The sequence below is a fragment of the Pelophylax lessonae genome (genome assembly GCF_965119305.1).
Source record: "Pelophylax lessonae genome assembly, chromosome: 2".
Classification (NCBI taxonomy): domain Eukaryota; kingdom Metazoa; phylum Chordata; class Amphibia; order Anura; family Ranidae; genus Pelophylax; species Pelophylax lessonae.
In genome coordinates, this window is record NC_138769.1 from 165193576 (window position 1) to 165221390 (window position 27815).

At 47.8% G+C, this 27815-nt stretch overlaps 1 protein-coding gene across 6 annotated transcripts in view; it reads left to right on the forward strand.

The window, feature by feature from the left end:
• TSPOAP1 (TSPO associated protein 1) overlaps positions 1–27815 on the forward strand; it is a 432345-nt gene that overhangs the window by 103557 nt on the left and 300973 nt on the right. For all 6 annotated transcript variants that reach the window (XM_082245070.1, XM_082245072.1, XM_082245071.1 and 3 more), the window contains exon 5: positions 4563–4811. In XM_082245070.1, the coding sequence (XP_082101196.1) occupies positions 4563–4811 (249 nt within the window). The remainder of the gene's footprint in view (positions 1–4562; positions 4812–27815) is intronic.

Consider the following 27815-nt stretch of genomic DNA (forward strand, 5'->3'; position numbering starts at 1 on the left):
TTGCTTAGTTTGTGCTTGGACGGGCTTAAGAGCCCTGGATCCCCTTCTCACCTCCCCCTTGCTCTACAGCTCCTGCTTGAAGCTCTGATGCTGGCTGCCATACCCTGTTTGTTTAGCTGTGAACTCCTTGGAGTTTTTTTTTTCCCCCTTCCTCTTGTACTTCTTATTCCCAGAGATCTCCCTCCTACCACTTCGGGTACTCTTTTTTTTGTCTGCTCCTGTGATCCCTAGTTTTTCCCCTCTACCTCCTCTTCTTTCACTGCTGGATGCCTGCGCCTAGCCAAGGGGCACACACTGGTGGACATAGTCCACTTTCTTTAACCAGTTTATTGTTCTGTTATGGGTATAGGCCCTATCTGTCGTCTCCCTAGTTTTTTGGAATGTGACCAGATATCGGCAGGGTATGCACTTCGGTGCTTTATTGGTTAATGTTTTATTTTGTGTTTGCTATTTTTTATGTATTGCCTATTCTATGGTGCTGTGCTAACATGGGTTTTTTTCTGCTGCTTTTGGTGGTCGCCCTTCTCTATGGTCCTCTATTTCTATACCCCCATTATGGCCTCTCCCAATGACCTCTCTTTCTCAGTCCTCTCATGGAATGTGCGGTACCTGAACTCTAAATTTAAAAGGGCACTTCTCTTTCAATACCTAAAATTACATTCCCCCCATGTTGTCCTATTGCAAGAATCGCATCTCACAGGCAGCAAAACCCTTGCCCCTAAGAGGCCCTTGATACGGAAAGCTTACCATGCTACATATTCCACCTCTGCCCGTGGGTGGGGGGGGTGGTCTGTTCTAATCTGTAAGTCTCTTCCTTGTGTAATAGAGGAGATCTACACAGACCCCCTGTGAAGATGTGTTGGTTGTGCTTACATTGTGGTCTTGTCGCTATATTATTGCCGCTGTCTATGTCCCCCTTCCTTTCTCCCCAACCCTGCTCTACTCAGTACTGGAGAGGATTGCCCCGCATGCTCCCGCAAAGCTATTGATCATGGGCGACTTTAACGCCATATTGTCCCCAAAAAGAAAAAAAGGGGGATGGGGGAGTATAGGGATGTAGACCCAAGTCTGTCACTCACTACCCCAAAACACCAACTAAGGGCACTCCAGATAGGTTATTGAAAGTAATACAAAATTTATTAGGCACGTATGCCGTGAACGTGGGAGGTTTGGACAAAAACATCAGGGTGGTTAACCATGAAGTTACATAACAACATGAACATTAAAATCAATAAAATGATACATCCATGCACATTTGAATACAATAGACCATCTATTGATGTGCACTGGACCCGACAGACACCAGCATACTTGGTAAGCTGAGTGATCTGTGAGGTACAGTGCGAGGACCTCTTGATAATTAGTGAAAAACCCCTCTTGGATGATAAAGTGAGTGAGCCTGGATAGGACTCAAAATGAATTGGATCCTAGTTGGAAATTTATCGATATGAAAATAAATGTGGTGACAAACAGGGATCCAAACTTTCCGGCCAGAAAGTAACTGTGAAAACCTTTCACTGGTAATAGATATGTCGGTAGTCGGCAGTCCAGGGACCATACGTGGAACCGATATGGAGTGGCCAAATTTACTGCAGAAAGTCCCAATGTCGGTCAAACAATTGGAGGCCAGACTGTTAGGGTGAAAGGAGAACACATATGCCACTTTCAAAGTCCAGCAATCGTTACAGCCAGTCGTGTGAGGCAGTTTGTAGCACATCGTTAGGAAGATAAAGCACAGGTATGAAGATGTAGCAGGTCATTCATTTACCTTATCATGTGCCTTTTGGGTATCGGTGTGCAGGTCATGCAAGAGGGGGAGGTTGAACAGTGGTGCGTAGCGGCGGTAGTCCCCGTTGACCGGTTGGTCAGCATCCACATCACTCTCTCCCCGGCGTTCTACCCTTCCATGCGGCTAGACCGGCGGCTGTGGAGCTTGGCTTCCGGGTCGGAGGTATCCTACCGATCGTCACTTCCGGTTTAGCTGATCAGCCGGGCGCCTTGTTGGGGAACAGCCAGGGGAACGGTGGACAGGGGGTCCCATACAGGGAAATCAGTTGCCGCTAGTGCATGGAGGCACAGTGCTGGACGCTGACGCGTTTCACCAACAACGTTGGTTTCCTCAGAGCTCCTTTTCTTTTTCTTTTTGTTTCATATGCCTACATAACCAACGGTCACCATCCAGGACAGATATAGATGGAGGTTTAATGCTGACCATCTACGGGTTTCATATAATACCTCTGACCGGACCCCAACTAAGCCCCCTACGGAACACTATTTCCCTCCTTTTTTGTATATTGTCCCCAAGTCTTGATAGGCTCACTCCACCTAAACATTGCCCTACTGACTAGTCGGCTTGGGCTCAGGCTGCAGTGGTAACAGAGATTTGGGGATGGGAACATCCCACTGAGAGGACTTACTCGGCTATCTTTGCACTCGGCTTTGGAGTTTGGAGTATTTGCATGGTTACTATTGGTACTACACAGTATAATCTTGGTGGAATTCTTTCAAGATCACTATCAGCAATATTGTGTTATGTGTGAATACCTTACGGACTGATGGACTGTATGGTTCACCTTTTATTGATATTTTATAGCGCTACACCATTTACCGTTGTATACCTTTTGAGATCTGGTTTCTCTGATTCAGGATCAGGTGTTGGCAGCTGTATTGTTTGTGTTCAATTAAGTGTATTATTCTCATCATGCGCAGCAAATCTCTTACATTATAAGCCTTATTATAGGCTTACCTATAGGTACAAACATTACAGGGGGGTTTACAACATCTTTAATGATGCCGGCCCTGCCCTTCCCTTCAGGTCCTAAACTCTTTCTCCCCTGTTTCTGGCCTCAAGGTTAACTGGAATGAATCTCTTTTGTTTCCTATATATCCTGCCACCCGAGTAACTGCCCCTTCTAACCTGCAATTACAGTGGGTTGAACTCTTTAAATACTATGGAGTAATAATTTCCTGTCAGGACTTATACTTTCCCGCTCTCAATCTCTTTCCCGTAATACAGGCTGTTAAAGTCTGTGCACATCTAAAAGCCTGGGAGTCACTACTGTTGTCCCTTCTTGGGGGAATAAAGCTTGTTAAAATGAAAATCATTCCCAAACTCGCCTATATATTTCAGCATTCTTCATGTTGGCTCCCCAAATCTTTCTGTACGTGCCTCAAAAATATATTTTCCTCTTTCCTTTGGGGTCCCAATCTCCTAGGTACAAGTTATCATCTTTGATGCGACCCACTTTACAGGGGGGCTTAGCTTTCCCGGACTGTCACAAATATCTTGCTGCACAGCTAGTCTCGGCTGCCTGGTGGTTGAACCCCGACTCTGCCAACCCTTATACGCTTTTGGAGGCTGCAGTGGTTCACTCCTTAGAAGCCCTTAAGTTTCTTTTATTTAGAGGCTCCCATGTACCCTACTCCCTCACTCCCCTCTCCCTCTTTGTCTACCACTATACAGGCGTGGAACTCTACCCTTTTTTTTTTTATATGCTTCCAGAACCTAGTGCATGGACTAAAATTGGCAAAAAAACTATTTTTTTAGGTCACCACCAGTCACGCCTTTCTTTTATTACCCCAACTTTCTTAATCTTACAATGTCCATTTGCAAGTGTGAATAGGGCGTTAGGGTTTAAAATCACTTAAACACAGGCATGTGCTTGTACCACAACATGCTACCAACTTGCCGATTTTGCTAACTTACACCTTTTGTGGGACCTGACCTGTTTTACTGAGTCATGTTGGGGGGAAAAAAACAATCCCCTTTTGGGTGATCAGTCTGCACTGCAGGGTTTTTAACAAACTTTGTTGCAGAGTTTTACCTTTTGTCAATATGAAGAAATGTCCATGTGCAAAGTAAATGTGAATAAGAGTGAATTGCAGTGATCTAATAAGGAAAGTGGCAGGGTCTGAATCCTTTTAGGCATGATTTTCCCTCTGGGAGTATGTCACCAAATATGACATTTTTGTTGCAGGGGATGCCCAAAATCTGACTTGCATCTTAGTGCAGACTTCTGGGAAAATCAGTAAGCCAATCACACAAGCAGGAAATTAAATTTCTGGGGGAGGGGGCGTTCTGTACAACATCTGTGTGCAGAATGCCTCCAAGTTGCCATATTGCATTGCATTTTACAGAAATTTGCAGTACTGTAGATTGAAAAGTAAAGGTCATTTTTAATAACATTCAGTTACAGTATGACTTGTGTTGCAGCTGTCGGTATATGTTCTAATACGGTCAGGTCCATAAATATTGGGACATCGACACAATTCTAATCTTTTTGGCTCTATACACCACAATGGATTTGAAATGAAACAAACAAGATGTGCTTTAACTGCAGACTAGTCCCCTAGTCAAAACTGATCAACGGGGGATCACTGTACTAACTTCAGATAGTACAGCGGCTCCGACCGACCATAGTGTGTACCAGGCTTTAGTCTTTCATTATCTCCTTCTGTGTTGGCTAGGTTATCTCTTCTTTTGCCTTTTAAGCTATTACAGCTTGTGTTTGTTGTTTTTCTATGTATATTTAATAATGAATGTCATGTTAAATTACATGCAGGATTTTCCAAGTTTGTTGAAGTTCAATGACTTTAATCGCCTGCTACATGAATCTCAAAAGGAAGTTCTACGGTTGCAGAAGCAAATTGCATTCAAATACATGAAGGAATCCCTTCATTTGTCAAGGACTGAATCTCACAGTTCTCCAACACCTGCTGAAGCCACGTGTTTGAACAGATTAATTCATCCTGAACAGCCCACACAGGACCCAGATAATTCAATCATGGCAACTTCAGTAGATTCATTTAAGGTAGGAGAGCTCACTGTAATTTATTTTAAAGTGAAAGTCTTACTTTGATGAGGAAAAAAAAATAACCAAAGCTTATCTTTCTCAGATGTGGCAGACATTACTTGCTGACGTTGTTATCACTTACTATGGTTTGGTTAAGGAGTTGGGTTGCATCATAGTAATGTACAAGTATATTTGTCTAAGCAAACGTTCTATCTATAGAGGGACCTGAAATATTGCTTTGCAAATATGATTTCCTTCAGTGTTTTTATATGTCAGAAAAGTTACAAAAAGGTTATGGTAAAATGTATTTGGCCTCGTACACACCGGTGCGATTTGACAGTTCAAAATCGCATGACAAGTCGCACCCCATTGCCGGAAATGAAACCGTTCAAATTGGGCAACTCATGTTGCAGTGATGTTGAAAAAGGTCCCTTAATTTCTTTTTCCAATTTCATAGTGTTTTGCATAGACTTCTATTAAACCAAGTCGCAAGCCACAATGAAATCGGAGGTGCAAATCGCACTAATCTGTGGCTTTGAAAACCTGCTAAAGTAGCACAATTTCAAAGCCGCACTGGTGTGAACCAAGCCTTTGTGATGAATACAGCTGTAATTGCATGTTGGACATGACAATGCTTATGGTCTAATTTAGGGGAATTAATACACCCTACGATTTACAGCGGCAAGAATCTGCAGATTCTTGCGCCTGGAATAACAGGTGTGTGAATAGGTGTTTGCACAGCCAGTAACTACCTACGGTGATCATGGCCAGACGATGCAAAAAATGCATCCAGCTATGACCACTGCAGGTATTCCCTGGCTGTGTGAGTAGTCACAAAAAAGTGCACACAACTGCCATTCCAGATTCTTGCTGCTAAAAATCGCATGTGTTAATGCACAGCTAGAGAAATTTCAAGATCCAGATTTCTAGTGCACCAACATCTGGTGCCCAGACTGGCTCCTGAATCTTACTTAAATATTAAAAAAAAAAAAAAGTTAGTTAATAAATGATTAAAAACCCGAAGCTTTAATATAGGCTATATACACTGCTCAAAAAAAATTAAAGCAACACTTTGAAAACACATCAGATCTCAATGGGTAAAAATATCATGCTGGATATTCATACTGATCCATACTGATACGGGTAATGTGTTTGAAGGAAACAATGCCACATCGTTAAATGGAAGTGAAAATTCTCAACCCACAGAGGACTGAATTCAAAGTAAAAAAAATGATTCAGCAGGCTAGTCCATTTTGCTGAAATTTCATTGCAACGACTCAAAATGGTACTTAGTAGTTTGTATGGCCCCCACATGCTTGTATGCATGCCTGGCAACGTGCAACCTCTATAGGGTCCAGGCATCGCCTCATGCTACCAGTAGTGACTCTGACCCTAGCATGTGAAAAACAGTCAGAAAAGATAAGAAAGGAAAAAAAAATTCAGTGGCCTTCACCTGTAAAACCATTCTGTTTTTGAGGTTGTCTCATTGTTGCCCATCTAGTGCCTCTGTTAATTTCATTAACACCAAAGCAGCTGAAACTGATTACCAACCCCCTCTGCTACTTAACTGACCAGATCAATATCCCAGGAGTTTTTGACATGATGCTATACTCTGATTAAAACATGTTCCTTTCATTTTTTTTTTTGAGCAGTGTAAATATTATATGGATCCTTGTTCAGTTTACTAGGTCAGTGGCTGGATGCACAATTACAACCACTGGTAACCACACTTCCCAGTTATTTAAAGGATACCAATCACCTTTTAAAAGTTGTTACTGATGTACACTGGGAAGAGCATTTTATGTGGGTTACTTGTGATGTTGCGACTCTCATCCATTCCGCATAAGTTTGTTTTTGTCAATTTTCGTTGGAAACATTACCCCTGATATTACGGTGGAGATTCACTTGTATATGTTGGATGTTTTGGAATATCTGTTGACTCCTAACTTTTTTATATGTTTAATGGTGAATATTTTTTATAGAAATGCGGGGCTGCAATGGATGCTATATTTTCCTGTGTATGGGTTGGGGGGAACTATCCAGCATTTTTGGCACAAATCCATTCAGACAACATATGAAATCCTTCCATCGCTACATAGACCACCTATTATTTATAGTTGACAAACGTATGGGGGGACTTAAAATTTCTCCTTGATTACCCTAACATTAATGATAAAAAAAAATTTGAAATTCACTGGACATGCGGAAACTAACATCTGTTTCTTAGATGTTCACCTGAGCAGTGATGGAGGAAATGTGAATATGGATCTGGAATATGTAGTGGAGAAAACCACTCTTGGGCAACACTCTCTTAATGGCAAAATCATGACCCCCGAAACATACACTTAAGGGGATCCTGACGGGCCAGATCTTACCATGCCGTATTTGCAGTAATCAACAGGCTTTTGAGAGGGAGACACAGGCTCTCTACCAAAGATTTCTGCAGAGGCTATCCGAGATGGATGCTGGATAGAGCTCTATCTATACTATAGCATCCTCAAACAGCCGGGCAAGGTAAGAGGAGGGGAGATGGCACCAACTATAAGTATATTCGAAAAAAACGCACATTGACAACACCATTCACTTTGGAGTTTAGTGAGATCAAGAGAATTATTAATAAGAATTTACCAATATTCTTTGAGGATGATGTGTGTGCCAACCTCCTTGGTGATGGTAATAATATTGTCCCTAGACGATCATCTACATTGGGAAACGCATTTATCACCAGGCTTCTTCTACCCCCCCACACTACAATCCACTACATGGCTACAGTTTAAAGGAAAGTGTGGGAGCAGTGACTGTTCCTCTTGCAAGCACATTTTTGGAGGAGATGTAGTTTGTTCATATACCAATAAAAAGGAACCCAAAATAAAATCTTTTCTCTATCGCTCATTGACAGACGTAGTCCTCGGTGATACAGCACCTTCGGGTTATGTTGCCTCCACAGGAGCAGGACTAGACAGGAAATTAAAATGCTCTGGCCACACCCTAGGGGCAGTCCCAGAGGGTATATCCTCTCTCTCTCTGCCTCAGCAAATCAGTTATTTTCTGTCTAGTTAGGAGTAAGGACCTAGATACCTTGCTGGGATCTTCGGTCCTGGCAAGATTTTTTTCTTAAAAAGATTTTTTGGACCGCTTTTTTCTCCAGTGTTCCTGTGAGATCTTCAAGCAAGAAAGCTGAACTGGGCGACGGGCTGGATGTTGAGATCCGGTGGTCACCCCAGTTCAGCCTACGAGCACGTGCAGGCCATAGCTCCGCGCTGGGTCGGCCGCGACAAAGTCCTATTAAGGGACTGACCCCGCGAGTTAAACGTCTCGCTGAAACGCCAAAGACCATGAGTCACGGCGTCCGTATTGGTCGACAGCCCTCCCGCCCCGGTGGAGAGGGGTACTGTCAGGAGTTGGTGCCCGCCTGGTTCCGGTATGGTGAGTAGTATGTTCCCCCTTTTCCCCCTGACGGGTCTTGTGGTGAACGCGGGCTCCTCTCTGTATGGTAAGATAGAGTCCCCCTCTATCCTATAACATGGCACAGATCCCCCTACTTTGAGTGTGATTTTATGTGCAAAAAGCCAGGAGGCTTGGTTTGGGAGCTAACAATCTAATTGTATACATGTTTAAAAGATTGTAATCAGTGGCAGTCTGGGAATCTTACTGTGATAAGAATAAGGTACCTACCAGTCAGAAGCCACGGACATGTAGACTGCCTTCCTAGTCAAATCTCCAGCTATAGCAGGCCTTCCGAACGGCCATGAGGTCCGCCAGGGCCGGTACCGCCAACCACGCCAAAAATCCCCATGCAGAGATAGTGTTGTGTGCCCTGCAGCACACCGCTATTCGGTACAGGCCGCCGCCATTTTTTTTGCTGGATTGCACGAGCCGCCATTTTGGCGTAGCCTCGTGTCTCCAGCATGGGGGCGGCCATGTTTGAGGTGATCCAAACACCTCGTGGAGCTAGGGGAGGCGCCGGAAGGCGTGCAGAGGGGCGGAGCCGCCTCCTTTCTTCCTGGGCAGCCAGCCAAAAGACTTCCTGTTTGTCAAGACAGCGCTGTAACCTGTTGCATTTAAACTCTGAGCATCAAGTGGTGAGCCTGGGGGTCTATCTCTCTCTCTCTCGCTCGATCGATAGGGATCCCTAGCAGGTAACACTAAGGGGCTTTTGTGGCGCTGGGGGTCTGTGAAAAAAAAAAAAAAAAGTTTTTTATTTTTGAATTATATTATCCGGGAAGTTACTGGAATAATCATGGACCCTGCCACACAAATTCCCCCACCTGTTTCCCTCGAGGGGGCCACGGGACCCGCCGGTGCACAGAGTGTAGAGGCATTTACAGCAATTTTGGAGTCTATGGTGGCTCGGGTGGAGGCGGCCTGTCAGGGACGAGGGTCAAGGAAGCGACCCCCGCCTACCCCTATATTATCTGACACCTCTGACTCAGATTCAGAGATGGTCACTGCAGTTGCAGGTCCCTCTACAAGGGCTGTTACCTCAGGTAAAGCTCCCTCAGACAGTGAGGAGGACGTTTCTTCTCCCGCTATAATTCAGGAAGAAGCATTGGTGGACGCACTAGTTGTGGCAGTGCAGGAAACCTTAAAACTTGAGGTTTTACCGGCAGAAGCAACTGATACAGAGATTCCTTTTGGTACTAACAAGCCCATCAAAACTGTGAAGGTTTTTCCTGTACCCAAGTGTTTTGGTAATAAGATTAAAGGAGAATGGGAGCATTCTAAACGTACCTTTACTATTTCCAAGCGTATTGCTAGACGCTATCCGTTTGAGGAATCCATCATTAAGAAATGGACGGTACCACCAGTGGTGGATCCACCTATTTCCAGGCTGAATAAAGCCACGGTTATCCCAGTGGAGGACACTTCGTCCTTTAAGGATCCGGTGGATCGAAAGATGGAAGCAGAGTCCCGCACCATCTTCTCTCTGATAGGGTCAGCATTTAGACCAGTAATTGTTATTGGTCTAGTTTCCCAGACACTTACGGAATGGGCGAGATTGGTACGCCAAGACCTTAGGGGAAAAGATATTCCCCAGGAAACATCTGATTTGATGGAACAGATTATACAAGGGCTACAGTTTATCTGTGACGCAGCCTTGGACACTACTCCCCTATTAGGGCATGCATCTATGTCAGCGGTAATCCTCAGACGTGTGCTGTGGTTAAAATGCTGGTCAGCTGACCTAGGTTCCAAAAAGACCTTGACGAATCTCCCCTTTCAGGGGAATCGTCTATTTGGGGCCACCCTAGATGAAATCATTAAGGATGCCACTGGGGGCAAGAGCACTTTTTTGCCACAGGCTGCTAAAGCTAAGGGACCTCGCAACAAGCGAGGACCTTTCTTTACCGCCCATAAAGGGTTCGCACGCCCGGCTGGAACAAGCGGGAAAGGCAAGACTCCTCCAGGAGGGTTCAAGAAAGGCTGGTCGGACAAACAGAGGACCAACTCAGCCAAACCCGAAGCAAAGGAGTACACAGCCTGAAGGTGCGCCCCCACCCGGTTTGAGGGTGGGGGGACGTTTTCACCGGTATTCAGGACATTAGATCGAGCATCAACTACTACTACCGGTGCGATTCTTCCCTTCCAACATTTAAGTACTACAGGGAGCGGTAGTCACCGTTCCCTGAATAGATCTTTTCCTTTACCTTTTCCTAAGATTAGTCTCAATTCCCCACAGGAATCGGATCTGGTTGACCAGACAGGCCAAGAAGCCTCTAGCCGGGTGACTTCGGTCCCTGAGGTTCAACCAGAAAAGATCACCCTTCCTGATAGCAATCAGGTATCTGATAAATGTGTGGGAACAGAAAACGACCAGACTTTCTCAGATGGTCGGGGCCAGATAGCTCTAGGGACGCCTGGTTCAGATCCAGTCAGCACCAGTGGTCCTAGAAATTCTAGGCTGGCCTCGTCAAGCCAGCCTGGCCGACTTGGACAGGCTAGTCGCAGACGTTCCGTGGGAACTTCGTCTCAGGGAGTGTCTGTGGTCTCAAGGACCAATTTACCATCGTGCTTTACAGTCGCTGGTTTTAATGGCCTGGCCATTGAGACCCAAGTACTGAAGGACAGAGGTTTGTCAGCTTCAGTCATTCCTACCCTTATTAAAGCAAGGAAAGCGACTTCCAGCAAGGTCTATTATCACACTTGGAAGACTTATATTGCGTGGTGCGAATCTTTAGGATTTCCTCCACGTACCTATTCGGTGACTCGAATATTGGCTTTTTTGCAACAAGGGGTTGAGCAGAAGCTAGCCTTCAGCACCATCAAGGGTCAAGTTTCAGCATTAGCAATCTTCTTTCAGAAACCTTTAGCTACCAAGTCCTTGGTGCGGAATTTCATCCAGGGGGTGCGGCACCTGGCTCCACCAGTCCGCGCGCCCTTACCGCCCTGGGATCTTAATTTAGTTTTGTCGGTTCTACAGAAACCTCCCTTTGAAAACATCAGGGAGATTCCCTTGTTTACTTTATCCCAGAAGGTGGCCTTCTTGGTGGCTATCACTTCTGCTCGCAGGGTGTCAGAACTGGCTGCATTATCATGCCAGTCCCCATACCTAGTGATTCATAGGGATAAGGTAGTACTTCATCCTAAGCCATCCTTTCTTCCTAAGGTGGTTTCAGATTTTCATCTGAATGAAGATATTGTACTACCTTCCTTGTGTCCTCAGCCCAAGCATCATCGGGAACATGCGTTGCATTCCTTGGATGTGGTTCGGGCAATCAGAGTATACCTGAAAGCTACGGAATCATTCCGTAAGACGGATTCACTTTTTGTGATCACGGATGGCCCCAGAAAGGGTTTGCCTGCATCTGCCGCGACCATTGCCAAATGGATTAGACAGACGGTGGTACAGGCTTATTCTATTAAGGGTCAGAGTCCTCCGTTCCCTGTTAGGGCGCACTCCACTCGAGCGCTCAGTACTTCCTGGGCCTTTCGCCATCAGGCGTCAGTGGTCCAGGTATGTAAGGCGGCCACCTGGTCGTCGGTACATACCTTTACAAAATTCTATAAAATTGATGTGACGGCATCGGCGGATGCCTCATTTGGCCGCAAGGTTTTGCAGGCCGCAATTTGAGGAGACCGGTGGTCTACCTCGAGAGTTTTTTTCTGTTTGAAAAATTTCTTTTTTGTTGAGTCTCATCATTAAGGATGAGCATTGTAAACTTCTAGTTGGCACCGGTTGGGCCTTCTAGATTGGGATTTGATTTCCATTTTCCCACCCCTCATTTGTGATACTGCTCTGGGACGTCCCGAAGGTGCTGTATCACCGAGGACTACGTCTGTCAATGAGCGATAGAGAAAAATAGATTTTTGTAAAATCTTACCGTAAAATCCTTTTCTCTTAGCTCATTGACAGACGTAGTCCCCGCCCCTCTGTTTTGGAGTTGGGTTGGGTTAAAATCTCTAAAGACTGCTTTTTGACATAACTGATTTGCTGAGGCAGAGAGAGAGAGGATATACCCTCTGGGACTGCCCCTAGGGTGTGGCCAGAGCATTTTAATTTCCTGTCTAGTCCTGCTCCTGTGGAGGCAACATAACCCGAAGGTGCTGTATCACCGAGGACTACGTCTGTCAATGAGCTAAGAGAAAAGGATTTTACGGTAAGATTTTACAAAAATCCATTTTTAATAATTGCAATTCGACCTATGTGGTTTACATGATCACTTGTAAAGTGTGTCATGTACAGTACATAGGATGTACTATCCGAAGGCCGAGGGACCGTTTTTATGAACATTTATTTTGTCCACAAATGTAGCCCGACACTTTATTAATCACCATGCAGGAGATGCATTCATTGTGGGTATGCAAGTCCTGGAAAAAATCTGTCCACCGAAGAGAGGGGGAGACATATTTAAATTGTAAATGTGAGGTCTTTTGGATCTTTTTTTTTTTTTTTTTTAAAACGAGGATCCCCCATGGTTTGAACCATGAATGGGACATTACACGTTTTTATGAGTAGCTTTTTAGCTGTACCCCCTTTAAAAGGTCACGGGTCCGTAATGTGTTCCACTAGGTTTCATTTTGTGCCTCCTAATTAATTGCGATGCATTTTTCTGGGATTGTTTGTGTTGGTTAATTTAGAAATCACCTGCATCCATTAGCCTTTGGGAAAGGGAATTTTTCCTTACATTTGATAGCAATCTGGCTTGCTTTGACGTTGGCGATTTAGTTGTACACATTCACAAGCCGATTGAGCAATGCCTTTTGGTTGCTTCAACATTTACGGATGTGAAGATTTTTAAGTAATGGCTTTGTTGATTTTATTTATATATGTGAAGGAGAGATGTTTTTGTTTTCCTTCTATTCACAATTCATAGGGCCTACATCTCATACTTTTTTCTTATTATTTTTCTCATTTTCTTCATACACACTTATGGGCTCACCTTTCAGTATCTGATTGCATAATTTCATGCAATCTAAGATAAAACATGTTTGGCACTTTATTTTAGTAAAATAATCTCCTGCTCAGTTTGCACATTGATTGGTAATATGTATAACATTTTCTAAATAGGGGCCAGATATGCTATACATTGGTTGGCACGTTTTACACAATAAATATTTGGTTACTGTTTGTTATACAGCATAAAGGCTGTCAAGTATTATGTTTTTATTTTTGTTTATTTTTGCATATTACCACGTCTATTTTCTTTCTTAAGGTTCTGTCATTACTAACGTGAGATACGGGGGCCTTATTTCCCTGTGCGATTCTCTTTTCCTTTTTCTTTTTATTTTGTTTTCTTTGCTTAGATATGTTTGTATCCAATTGTTTCCCTGTGGTATGCGGCCGTTTCCTCTTCTAAGTTGTAGTTTACAAAAGGTGTACTTAATGCTAAAGGTTACCGTGTACAGCATGTAGACATATCTTATTGTAAGCGGTACTTACAATACCATAAGTGTTCTGTGTGGATGCAGGGCTTTAAAGTATCTACCCTATTATACTAGTACTAATTGAACATATTCAAAACACCTAGCTATTATATTTTAATATAGACACCAAGTTACTTTCTACAGATCTAACCAGTTATCTTTTCTTTCTGTGTTTGAGAACTGGCCAGTGTAAACTTGTCTGCAGTTTACAGTGTAGAAATCAACTCAACTTTAGACCAGCACAAAGAACAGGAAGGCACTTGTACCACTAGCCTGTTTGATTTAAAGTGGTTGTAAACCTTAAACATAAAAAATGAACAAAGCATTTATCTTTCGTTCATTGACAGACACAGCTCCTGATCTTCATAATCATTGGGTTATACTGCCCCTATAGGAGTAGGACACTAGGCAGAAAAAGAATCTGGCTATGCCTATGGGCACTCCCTATCCTATAGGTACTCTTTTTTTTTTTTTTTTTTTTTTCTGCCTAGTCAGGAGTAAGGACCTAGTTCCTTGCTGGGATCTCTGGTCCTGGCACATTTTTTCCTTTTTAGATATAATTTTTTTCGCCTGTTTTTTTACATTCAACTGCCGGACTGGGCAACGGGCTGGATAATCTAGATCCAGTGGTCACCCCAGTTTGGCCAGCAAGCGCGCAGACCTCAGCTCCGCGCTAGGTTGGCCTCGACATAGCCCCACCGGACGGGGGCTGGCCTGCGACCTAAACGCCTCGCAAGGTTACATACGACTAGGTCTCAGCCCGAGCTGCAGCCTTCCCCCTGGCCGACAGCCCCCCATTTTGACGGAGAGGGGTTCTGTCTGGAGCAGTGCCTGCCTGGTTCCTGGTATGGTGATTAGCTGTCCCCTCTCTCCTCCTGGAGGGTTTTGGGGTGAATGTGGGCTCCTCCTTAGGACAATCAGACCCCCAGGTTCCCTTCCATCCTGTCAGGCACCCCCCCTTTTCATCTGTCCCCCATGCTACCCCCCTCCACTCATGTTGCGGCTGTGTGGGTGATCTGGTCCACCTCCTGGGGCGGGGGGGGGAGGGCGCTATGCTGGCGACGGGGGTGCGTCTCCGGCAACCGGACGATCAGCTGTGCAGAGGGAGGTTTGACCTGGTGTCCCTGAAGCCTAGGGATCCCTCCTAGGTCCCTGGGAGGCACGTGGAGCCACACAAGGCTGCCATTTTGCTGTAGCCTGTGTGTTTCTAAGCACGGCGGCAATGTTTGTGTAGTCCGGCGGCCATTTTGCGGTGGTTTGCCATTGAAATTAGTGGTGGCCATGACAGTGGAGCCCTGTGGGCAGCGATTTTGGCGGTGGGAGCCCCTCCTCATCCCCTGGTGCTGACTCCTGGATCCTTTCACTTCCTGATCGCCACATGTGAAGTGAAGATTATCCTGGTGGCTGCAGGTGCCTGTTTCTGCTGGGTGGTGAGTCTGGTGGGGTTCTCTCCCTCTCTGCTGAGAATTGCTTGGTGTTTGTACCTGGCGACCGGGTGGTGCTGCCAGCGCTGTGGGGGTTGTCCCTTGCAGTGTTTTACACTTTTTTGTAGGGTCCCCCTGGTGACTCATGGAGTCTTTGGAGCACATCTCCCCACCTAGCCCCCTCTCTGAGGTTGTGGGGCCCTCCAAACCATCCATCGATGCACTGGCAGCGGTCCTTTGTTTCCCGGGTGGAGGTGGCTTTTTCGGGTGACGGCCTAGCAAAAAGCGTCCCCCCGCCTTCCCTTGCCTCATCTGTCTCATCAGATCCTGAATCTAATTGGGCCACCGCGGACTTGGGTCACCCTGCTGGGTCTGTGACCACGTGCCCGGAATCCTCAGATAATGAGGATGATTCCGCCACATCTGCAACCACGCATGAAAAGGTGCTGGTGGAAGCACTGATTGTATCTGTGTGTGAGACCTTGAAGATGGAGGATGCAGCTGCGACGGAGGTGCAGTCTCCCTATTGGCATTTACAAGCCATCCAGAGCGGCAAAGGTGTGCCTTTACCTGCCTATTTTGATAGAATTGTCGCTAAAGAGTGGGGACAACCAAAGCGTCCCCTTGGCGATTTACTAGGCTTTACACCTATGAGGAGCCCCTGGTTTCCAGATTGAACAAGGCAACCATAAATCCGGTTGAAGAGTCCCCAGCATTTAAGGATGTGGCCCACAATATGTACACTCTGGCTGGTTCGGCACTGAGCCCGGTCTTCACCATTGCCCTGTTGTCACAAACTTTGACCGAGTGGGCTAAGCTTTTACGCCATGACCTGGAGGGAGCACATCTCCCCCTAGCCTTTGCTGAGCTGGCAGGCCAGCTGGTCCAGGGGCTGAAGTTTATCTGTGATGCCTCTTTGGATGTGGCCCCCCTAGTGGTTTGGCTCTGTTTCAGCAGTGTTCTTTCGGCGTGTCTTTTGACTTAAATGCTGGTCTGTGGACCAGACTTCTAAAAAGGCCTTGACTGATCTCCCCTTTCAAGGGGATTGCCTGTTTGGGGTTACCCTGTATGACATCATTAAAGGTCTCACAGGGGGAAAGAGTACTTTTCTTCTGCAGGCTACTAAGGGCAAGGCACCTCGTCTTAGACGTGGGCCCTCCTTCTCGGTTCATAAGAAGTTTGGTCATCCCTCAGGGTCGACTGACAAGGGCTCGGATAATTTAGGACCTCCTCTGGAAGATCCAAACGAACCTGGTCTGACAAGCTCAGAGCGGGCTTCTCCAGACCTGCAGGCAGGGCTCCTTCAGCGTTAAGGTGCGCCCTCACCCGTATCAGGGGTGGGGGGACGTCTTCGTTTGTTTCTGGACCTGTGGACTTCCCTGGTACAAGACAAGTGGGTACACGTAGTCATTTGATCCGGTTACAAGATCAAGTTTCGCTCTTGTCCCCCTGCAAGGTTCTTTCCTTCCAACTTGCGCCTGTCCCAGGACAGTTTACAGGGTCTGTTTGGGGCAGTACAAGACCTGTTGCTTCATGGGGCGATTGTCCTGGGTCCGACTTCCGAACGTTTTCAGTGTTTTTACTCAAACCTGTATACAGTTCCCAGGAAGGAAGGCAAGGTTCGTCTAATCCTGCACCTCACCACTCACACGGTAGTGGCATCCCTGCATCGGGGGGATTTTCTTGCCTCTGTCAACATCACAGATGCTTACCCTCACATTCCAATATGTGCCGGTCGCCACCCCTTCCTCCGCTTTGCCGTGGGAGAGGAGCATTATGAGTTTGTAGCGTTATCCTCTGGTCTCGCCTCTGCTCCTTGGGTCTTCACAAAAGTGTTAGCCCCGGTGCTAGCATTGTTATGCCAACAGAGGATCGTGGTACTGGGCTACTTGGATGACCTCCTGCGAGCGGAGTCCCCTTCTGCTCTGGTGGAAAACCTGGAAATCATCATACGAACTTTGTGGGAATTCAGCTGGATTCAGAATTTTCAGAAGTCTGCTCTGGTTCCGTTCCACAAAGCTGGACTATCTGGGTCTGACTCTTGACTCAGCCTTAGCTAAAGTGCTCCTTCCTCTGGACAAACTCCAGAAATCGTAGGCTGCAATTCATCTCCTGCTCTCCAGCAGATGGTCATCCCTCCAGACTTGCATGTGGGTGCTGGGCCTAATGGGGTCTACCTTCGAGGCTGTTCCATTTGCACATTTCCATATGAGGTCCCTGCAAGGGTGAATTTGGCAAAAAGACTCCACAGTCTCTGGACAATCTGATCCGGCTGTGCCGGGGAACAAAGGAGTGGCTTCGTTCTCCGGCACTTTGGCTGGGCAAATCCTTCCTCCCCTTGTACTGGACAGTGGTCACCATGGATGCCAGCCTGTTCGGCTGGGGAGGCGTTCTATGACAGTGGTCACCATGGATGCCAGCCTGTTCGGCTGGGGAGGCGTTCTCTGCAACAATTTCTGCTCAGGGGATCTGGACACTGGAGTCCAGACTACCGATCAATGTCTTGGAACCCTGAGCGATCAGACTGTGCCTGGACCATTGGACAGGGATGTCCAGTGCGCATTGTCAGACAATGCCACGGCCGTGGCTTATGTCAATCACCAAGGGGGCACATAAAGTGTCCTGTCCACTCTGGAGTGATCCCTTCATCCGGAGGTGTTTCATCAGTTGTGTCTCCAGTGGGGCATCCCCGAGGGGGATCTGTTGGAGTCTCGGCTCAACAGAAAGGTGCAGAGGTTTGTGGCTCGGTCACAGGATCCTCTGGCGGACGCCACAGATGCGCTAGTGGCCCCGTCATCCGGTCATCTTATTGGCTCCGTTATTTACAATCATATTTATTCATTTATTTTACACTGTATTACATTTTCTGACCTAATTAGTTTGTACTGTCTTGAGGCTCTTGATTATGTAGGCCTCTAGAGGGGGTCAGTGCGCACATATGTACATTACATGGAATTGTAGCACTTAACTGTGAGAGGTTCTTCACTGTTTTCTCCACTAGATGTCACTATTCTTGAGCATATAAATTGGCCCCATTTCATCCTCCACCATCTAGCTTGTAAAAGGAGCGTGGGCTGGTATTCCACCGCAGTGTGCATGCTCCGAAACGCGTCGTCAGCACGCCGGAAGATCCATAGATGGCGAGTGCAGCTCACCCTGCGTCTCGCCCTGCGGTCCTATCCTCAGTCTAACTTCAGACACACCACCTCCAGGAACCGGAAGGACACAGAGGATTACTGACCATCAGCGGTGGCCTCATGCCGAACATGGACGCCGGAGGACCCATCTATCCACATTTACTTTGATGTAAGTTTTTAATGTACCTCGCTCATTAAATGTTAGTCTTTACTCAGAGGCGCCTGTTTTCTCTCTTTGTGTCTTGCATGTCTGGAGATTACTTCCGCTCCCCACTAGGCTGGCCTTGAGTTCATGGACTGTTTCTCTTCCCACATTAAAGACTATTAGGGCAGCCTATATGGCTACCCCACGGACTACCATTTAGTGTTTATGCTATCTGCTTGCGCCACCATGTATATACTTTTTATCTTATTGGCTCCGGACTGGCCTCGCCTGGCTTGGTACACCGATCTGGTGGGGCTGGTCACTGACGCTCCTTGAAAGCTTCCTCTCAGGGAGGATCTGCTTTCCCAAGGACCAATCTTCCATCCTGCTTTACAGTCGCTGGTTTTAACAGCTTGGCTGTTGAACGCAAGGTGCTGATGGATAGAGGTTTATCTGGGTCGGTGATTCCAACACTGTTAAAAGCTAGGAAATCTACTTCTACTAAGATCTATCATCATACTTGGAAGATGTACATTGGCGTGAGTCTCTTGAGGTTCATCCTCCCTCCTTCTCAGTGGCTCGGATCTTGACCTTCCTTCAATGGGGGGTTGAACAGAAATTGGCCTTGAGTACCATCAAGGGCCAGGTATCTGCTTTGACGGTCTTCTTCCAACGACCCTTGGCCACATACTCCCTGGTGCATACCTTTCTTCAGGGTGTATGACATTTGGTTCCTCCAGTGTGGTCTCCGTTGCCACCTTGGGACCTCAATTTGGTGCTTTCAGTCCTCAAGAAGCCTCCCTTTGAGAATCTTCAGGAGATTCCCCTGCTTACGATGTGTTAGAAAGTGTCTTTTTTGGTGGCTATCTCTGCGCACAGGGTGTCAGAACTGGTGGTGTTATTCTGCTGTTCACCTTACTGGTGATTCACAGAGATAAGTGGGTCCTTTGCCCTGTCAGTTGATCCTCCCAAAGGTTGTCTCTGATTTTAATTTGGGCCTCAGAAGGGGTTGTCCGCTTCCTCTGTGACCATTTCCAGATGGATCAGACAGACGGCGATTTAGGCCTATTCCATCAGGGGTCAAGTTCCTCCTTTCCCTGTCAAGGCACACTCTGCTTGGGCTCTTAGGGACGCAGGTTTGCAAGACGGCCACATGGCCGTCGGTGCACACTTTCACAAAGTGTCTATGAAATAGATGTGTTGGCATCTGCGGACGCTTCTTTTGGCTGCAAGGTTTTGCAGGCTGCTGTTTAGAGGACTTGATCCTCTTTGAGGGTGTATTGTTTTTTTTCCGTTGAGCTCTAGTTGTTTTTGGTTGAGCTCCTGTTGCCTGGTTGACTACTGTTTAGCCTGGGAATTTTTTTTGCTGTTCCCACCCCTCAAGTTTAACACTGCTTTGGGACATCCCAATGGTTATGAAGATCAGGAGCTGTGTCTGCCAATGAACAAAAGAGAAAATAGGATTTTTGACATACCGTAAAATCAATTTCTGTGATGTTCATTGAGGGACACAGCACACACCCCTCTGTGGAGTTGTAATTCTCCTGACACTGCTTGTAACTAAACTGAGTGCCTATAGTAGAGAGGAGTATACCCCCTGGTGCCCATGGGCGTAGCCAGACTTATTTTTTTCTGCCTTGTGTCCTACTCCTGTGGGAGGCCGTATAACCAAATTAATTCAAAATGGTAATCCCCCGCGCTCAAATATAAAGTGAATCACAATAACTAAAAATGCTGCTACTTAAAATGTATAACTCAAAAGAAAAAAATGAGTGAAGGGCAACCCCCCTTTTAAGGGGGCTATTTCCTATTATGCCCTCCTATGGCGGGCTCGGAGGGCGACCCCCCCCCCCCCCTGTTTTTTGCAGGGTCCAATAGGTGTTCCATTCGTGGGCCCTTGGTCGGCATCCCCTTTGCAGGATTGCAGTTGGCGGCCTCCCCTGATTGTTATGTTTTCTGGGTGAGCTTAGTATATAGCGACCCTACTGGGTCTGCGTCCATGCACCCTGAGTGCTCAGCTAGTGAGGATGATTCCTCTACTCCTCTAGCCACACATGAAAAGGCGCTGAAGGAGGCATAGTTTGTGTCAGTGCGTGACAAAATGGAGGTTGCGGCTGATGCCGCGTCGGATGCGCCAATCTATTTCGCTTACTTTTGGACAACCCCACTGTTTTATGACAATGTTGTCAAACACAGTGGTTCCTAAGCGCTTTTTTCTTGCGGTGTCCTTATGAGAATTTACTGCGTTAAGGTGGACGGTCCCACCTGTAGTGGACTTGCCGGTTTCCAGGTTAAATAAAGCTACCTTCGCAGAGCGTGGCCGGGATGTGAAGCAGAGAAGACGCGTGCTCCAGATGCTCCTGAAATCCTGAGGCTTTTATCCGGTAGTTGGGGAACCTAATCATTTAATCTGCTCAGCAAGCTGCTCCCTCCGCTGCGGGGATCCTCGCCCCTGCTGCCCATGTCACCGAAGCGGGCACCTTGCAGAAACAGTCATCTTGCCTGCACATGGACAGTCTCAGCACTCCTCGCGGTGCAGACTGAGGGTGTGAGACCGACAATTATGGCTTCTGAGTCTGGTGAGAGCACTGCCCTGTCCTCTGAGGTGGTTTTGGCCGGAGAGTCTGCAATCTAGCACCCATTGAGGCAAGTAAAACTACCCTTATGACTAGGATTGATTCGCTGGCCTTAGAGTGCGGCCTAATCAGACAGGACTAAGATAAAATCAGAGGCCGCCTCGGCACAGCGGAATCCTGCATTTCACACGTGGAGGACGCTAAAACATCCCATACTACCACCCTGGCTGAACTACAACTTACTGTCAAAATTCTAATGGCCCGTTCGGATAATGCAGAGAATAGACTTTGCCATAATAATGTACGGTTAGTCGGCCTTCTGGAAGGTGCAGAAGGGGCTCAGCCTGTTAAATTTGCTGAGGCCCCCTTTAAACAAATCCTGAATCTTCAACAGGTCTCACAGATGTACCAGGAGGAGAGACTGCATAGGGTGCCCACTGAAATGAGGCCTCCTGGATCTCCTGACCGACTTTTCCTAGTATGGTTCCTGAATTTCAGGGATAGGGATCTCCTATTGGCTGATGCGAGGAGACAGCAGACCATACTCTTTGAAAATGCGGTTTTATACCTTTTCCATTTTTATACCATTAATAAAAAGGCAGGTTGTTGGCTCTGTTGACAGCTTATGATAGAGCTCCCGTGGTCATTCCTAATGTGTACTCCCTTGGGGGGACCCTTCAATCCTCGGTGGAGGGGGTTCTTGGGGCCTTTGTGGACTGCTACAGCACATTATATGCTCCTTTGCCTGATATAGATAACTGTGACCTGACATATTTCCTAGATGGTATACCCCTCCCAGTTCTCTCAGATCAGTCCAGAACTACTGTATGATGGATGCTCTGTTTACCAAGGAGGAGGTACTTTCCGCAATTAATTACCTAAAAATAAGGCTCCAGGCCCTGGCGGGCTTCCGGCGGAGTGGTACAAGCATCATACAGAGGAGCTAGCCCCAAAGCTTTTACATTTATATCAGGAATGTTTTTACACAAATAACCTTCCACAGTCTCTCTATGAAACTCGCATAGTTATGTTAGCGAAACCGGACAAGGATCCGCTTCGTATAGTCCCATCTCCCTCCTTAACATGGACCTCAAAATTTTAACTAAAATTTTAGCCACTAGACTGTCGAAATTACTCCATATCCTAGTGTCCCCAGATTAAACGGGCTTTAGGCCTACAAAAGCAACAGATATTAATCTAAGAAGGGTCTTCACTTATACTCAGTTGCAGGTAGACCTCCCAGATACTAGTGTTATGGCTTTTCTTGATCTGGAGAAGGCCTTTGATTCCGTAGACTGGGTCTATATGAGGTCAGTTCTCCATAAAATGGGATTTGGGGAAACCTTTCTGACTTGGATTCAAATACTCTATGATAGACCCAGTAGCTGCTATAAAAATAGGTGGTAAACTATCCGAATTTTTCCCTGTTGGCCGGGGGGACCAGACAGGGTTGTCCCCTGGAATCTTTGCTCTTATGATGGAACCCTATGCTCAGGCGTTGCGGTCGTTCTCTGCGGTATGTGGGGGGTCAGAGTTGGTAGTTTCGTTGAAAAGGTGGCATTCTACACTGAGGACCTGGTCTTATTTTTAAATGATTCAAACAACTCTTTGTCAGCGGCCTTACACATCTTTAACCGAATAGCTCCACTTTCCGTCTTGAAAGTCAACTGGCATAAATCGCAGGTACTGGATTACATAATTAAAGCTCTCACGGGGGGGGGGGGGGGGGGCTAGAGTACTTTTCTTCCGCAGGTTACTAAGGGCAAGGAACCTTGTCGTAGATGTGGGCCTTCCTTCTCGCCTCATAAGAAGTTTTTTCATTCTCTGGGTCGACTGACAAGGGCTCGAAGCCTTTCAGGGCCGCCTCTGAAGGATCCAAAAAAACTTGGACTGGCAAGCCGAGAGCCATGGTGCAAGACAAGTGGGTCCACAGTCATTCGCTCCAGTTACAAGATCGAGTTTTGCTCTTGTCCCCAGGCAAGTTTCTTTCCTTCCAACTTGCGCCTGTCCCTGGGCTGCTTGCAGGGCCTGTTTGGGGCTGTACAAGACCTGTTACTTCAAGGAGTGATTGTTCCGGTTCCGCCTCCGGAATGTTTTCAGGGGTTTTACTCAAACCGGTTCACAGTTCCCAGGAAGGAAGGCAAAGTGCATCCAACCTTGGACCTCAAGGTGCTAAACTGCTTTGTGCGGGTGCAGAAGTTAAGAATGGAGTCCATTCGAACGGTGGGGGTATCCCTGCATCGGGGGGATTTCCTTGCCTCTATTGACATCAAGGATGCCTACTATCACATTGCAATATGTGTCAGTCACCAACGTTTTCTCTGCTTTGCTGTGAGAGAGGCTATCAGGTATCAAGTGCTGGAGGCCAATGGAGAGAGGGCTTCCCTTGCAGCTAAGTTCCAAACTCCCTTGGAGATGAGACAGGAGGAGTTAGGCCCAAAGTCGCACAGGTCGCCTGCAGAGTTGCTTGCAGAAAAGGGTTTAGGGATACCGCTGTTGTGCTGCGGGGTTACTGCAGGCAGGTGGCACCTGTGAGATGAAGCAGGTACTTAGGATCGCTGGTACAGAGGGTGGTTAATTCAAGCCAAGGTTCAATGCCAGGTGGGTAGCGGAGAAGACGAGGTCAAGTGGTAGCCAAGGTCTGGACAGGTAGCAGGCAAAGGAAATCCGTTAAACAAGCCGAGGTCAAAGTCAGGAAGCAAGCTGGAGATGTAGGTGTAACAAGCCGAGTCAGTAACCAGGAATCACAGGAAACCGGACATTGGTAGAAGCTGAAGATCAAACGGCACTTAGAGAAGGGCTGGCTCCCTTATAAAGGCCCAGGTGAGGGGCTGACGGAGATGTTGGGTCCTAGAGCCCTTCTCCTATTCTGACGGATACTGGGTCCTAGACCCCTCCTGCTATTAGTACCCTGACAGTGCCCCCCCCCCCCAATGGGCAGCCCCCGGATGCCCAACCGGGCCATCTTCCTCGGATATCTGGCATGAAATTCCTGAAGGAGTCTAGGGGCATGGATGTTGATCTTCGGTTCCCAAGAGCTTTCTTCGGGTGGATACCCCTTCCATTTGATCAGATATTGAATTTGCCTGCCTTGTTTCCTGCAATCCAATATTGACTCCACCTCATATTCTGTTTCTTCCCCAACAGTTACTGATGGTGGAGGAAGTTCCACTCTCCCAGGAAATGGATCCGGAAAAAAAAGTGTGGGAACTCACCCAAGAGTCCGCCCATCCATCCGTCCGCCCGCCCATACGCTAAAAAAAAAAAAAAAAAAAAAGTGCACCCCTCACATCTTTTCATGTGACAACACTGAAGAAATGACACTTTGCTACAATGAGTGGAGGGGGGGGGGCTGAACAGCACAGAGTGGAGGGGGGGGGACTGAACAGCACAGAGTGGAGGGGGGGGACTGAACAGCACAGAGTGGAGGGGGGGGACTGAACAGCACAGAGTGGAGGGGGGGACTGAACAGCACAGAGTGGAGGGGGGGGACTGAACAGCACAGAGTGGAGGGGGGGGGACTGAACAGCACAGAGTGGAGGGGCGGGGACTGAACAGCACAGAGTGGAGGGGCGGGGACTGAACAGCACAGAGTGGAGGGGCGGACTGAACAGCACAGAGTGGAGGGGGGGACTGAACAGCACAGAGTGGAGGGGGGACTGAAGAGCACTGGAGGAAGACTGGAGAGCACTGGGGGGCCAGCAAAAGAAAAAAGTTGGATAGGAGGGCCAGCTGCATATAGAGGAGTTGATGTTTCCATATTCCTCTTGCAACCGCTGAATGCCTGGGGGAGAGAGAGGAGGAGAATCAGGCATTCAGCAGCTGCAGGAGGAATATGGAAAAATCAATCCCTCTATATGCAGCTGTCCCGTCCCACCGCCATCTAGCACACAGGTAGGTTGCTCAAATCTCGGGCACTCCCGCCCCCGCGAGCAGCGCAGCACTGACCGAGGGAGCAGGCTGCCCTCACTTGAGGAGATGAGTGGTCAGCGGCACTACTACCTGCTTGACAACCCCCCCCTAGTGCGCGGCACCCAGGGCGTCCCCCCTCCGCTGGTACGCCACTGTACCTACCTTCCCCCAGTTGACGGGTCTGTAGTGTGAATGTTCCTGCACGCTCGTCCTCTGTCCTCCTCCTCCTGCAGCAGCCGCTATAACAAAGTCCCGCCTCCTCTAATACATGTCACACTGATCAAATTTCCCGGCATTGGATCAGTGTTCCACCTATCACTGGAGCCGGTGTAGGAGGCTGGACTTTTACAGCGGCCACTGGAGGAGGAGGAGAAGAACCGAGGGAGGGGAGGACAAAGGCCAGTCCTGCAGGATTCGGCAGCTAATGGGATTGGCGTTCCTGCTGTGGGAATAGTACAGGGACGTCGTTCCCATGCGTTCCTGCAGGATTCGAGCCCTGTTTATGACCCACTAACTATTTACCAAGAACACTAAGAAGGAAGACTTTGTTTGCACTTTATAACACAATTCTTTTACTGACACTACTAAGGGCATTAGGCCCAACAACACACACACTCATTATTTAAATCCTAATGTTGGCTGCATTGACCAAGCCGCAAGGACTCTATGCACTGGTCCAGGCACACAGGCTACTGTACTTTCCTTCCCTTCACCCCTAGTCTAGAACCTACTTCCTTCATTAAAGTCCCATCAAATACACTGAACCGCCATTCACACTTCAATGTGATTAATGTATGTCATCCATTCATCAATAATTTGTATTTTGATGTCACTGCTAGTTTTTGAACTGGGACTTTAATCTTGGTTATATTTACTTTATTTTTCTTGCACCTTTGTTGCACGTTTAGCACCTTACATTGATACTCCGCTCACAACACAGGAGTCACAAATACCCACGGTACGATTTCTCCACAGTATTGTTTTAGGTGCAGCCATATCACTGCACCTTTGTTGCACTTAGCACTTTTTAATGTCACCTTATCTACAGCATAGAAGTCACGACTGTTTTTTATCTACCGATCGACTGTAGTACAGCCCTCAAATTTTCCACTCGCCTGCTCGCATTTTGCGAGTGGAAAATTATGTAGGGCGAGCTCCGGGAGCGAGAGGAGATGAAAGCCGGCCACCTGACGGACTGAATAATGTTAGAGTGTGGATCATCCAACTGTAACAGCTTTAATTGTAATTGCCGGGCGCTCGCTGACACACACAGTCCCGCCTCCTAGCCCGGCTTCTTTGATGGACAGAACACCTGGCCAACCAGGACGTGTGACGTCTATCAAAGAAGGCGGGCTAGGAGGCGGGACTGTGTGTGCCACCGAGCGCCCGGCAATTACAAGCTGTTACAGTTGGATGATCCGCACTCTGACACTATCCGGCCAGCAGTGGCATACCAATGGGGGTTATCTTCATGCTACACCGGTACTCGCGCCGATCATCTCTTCCCGTTAAGGCAGCCTGCTCCCTCCGTCTGTGCTGCGCTGCTCCCGGGGGCTGGAAGAAGGTGAGTGCCCGAGGATTGAGCAGCCTCCCTGTGTGACTGCATAGAAGGAGCGGTGGGGCGGCTGCATACAGAGGAATTGATCTTTCCATATTCCTCCTGCAGCCGCTGGGCTGGATGCCTGATTCTCCTCTCTGCAGGCATTCAGCCCCTACTAGGAGGAATATGCAAAGATCAATTCCTCTATATGCAGCCGCCCCATCCCCCTCCTATCCAGCTTCTTTTTTTTTTTTTTGCTGGCCCCCCTAGTGTTGTACAGCCCCCCCCCCTCTCCAGCCCCTTAGTGCTCTTCAGCCCCCCCCTCTCCAGCCCCTTAGTGCTCTTCAGCTCCCCCCTCTCCAGCCCCTTAGTGCTCTTCAGCTCCCCCCTCCAGCCCCCCCCGTGCTCTTCAGCCCCCCCTCCAGCCCCCCCGTGCTCTCCAGCCCCCCCAGTGCTCTTCAGCCCCCCCTCCAGCCCTCCCCAGTGCTCTTCAGCCCCCCCTCCAGCCCTCCCTAGCGCTCTTCAGCCCCCCTCCAGCCCTCCCCAGTGCTCTAAAGCCCCCCCCCTCCAGCCCTCCCCAGTGCTCTTCAGCCCCCCCTCCAGCCCTCCCCAGTGCTCTTCAGCCCCCCCTCCAGCCCTCCCCAGTGCTCTTCAGCCCCCCTCCAGCCCTCCCCAGTGCTCTAAAGCCCCCCCTCCAGCCCTCCCCAGTGCTATTCAGCCCCCCCCCCCCCCCTCCAGCCCCTCAGTGCTCTTCAGCCCCCCCTGTGCTCTTCAGCCCCCCCCTCCAGCCTCACCTAGTGCTCTTCAGCCCCCCTCCAGCCCCTCCCCAGTGCTCTTCAGCCCCCACCCTCCAGACCCTTGATGGGCACTGATGAGGCTGCACTGATGGGCACTGAAAACGTAATTAAGATTTATTTTTGTAACTTCTGCATTAATGCAAAAACATTTAACAGTGTAATTTTATGAGATAATTTATGAGGGCTTGTTTAGGGGCAGGGTAGGAGTTGGGTGGGGCAACTGGTGGAGAGTAACCCTTAAGGCCTGGCTAGTAGTATACCATATTTATTAATTTTTATTCTATTTATTTATGCATTACGGATAAGCACAGCTTCAATACTATACCAAATGCCAGATCTTTAGTGGGATGAATATTGCCACATCATTGGTGTCTGTGGGAGGAATAGTGCCCCATTGTTGGTATCAGTGGCAGGAATAGTGCTCCATCTTTGGTGGAAGTTGGAGGAATCGTGCCCCAATGTTAGTGGAAGAAATAGTACCCCATCAAAGGTGTCAGTGGGTGGAATAGTCCTTCATTGTTGGTGTCAGTGGCAAGAATTTTGCACCCAGAGTTGGTGTCAGTAGGAAGAATAGGGCTGCATCCGGCCCCCAGGCTCCAGTTTGGAGACCACTGGTCTAAAAAATA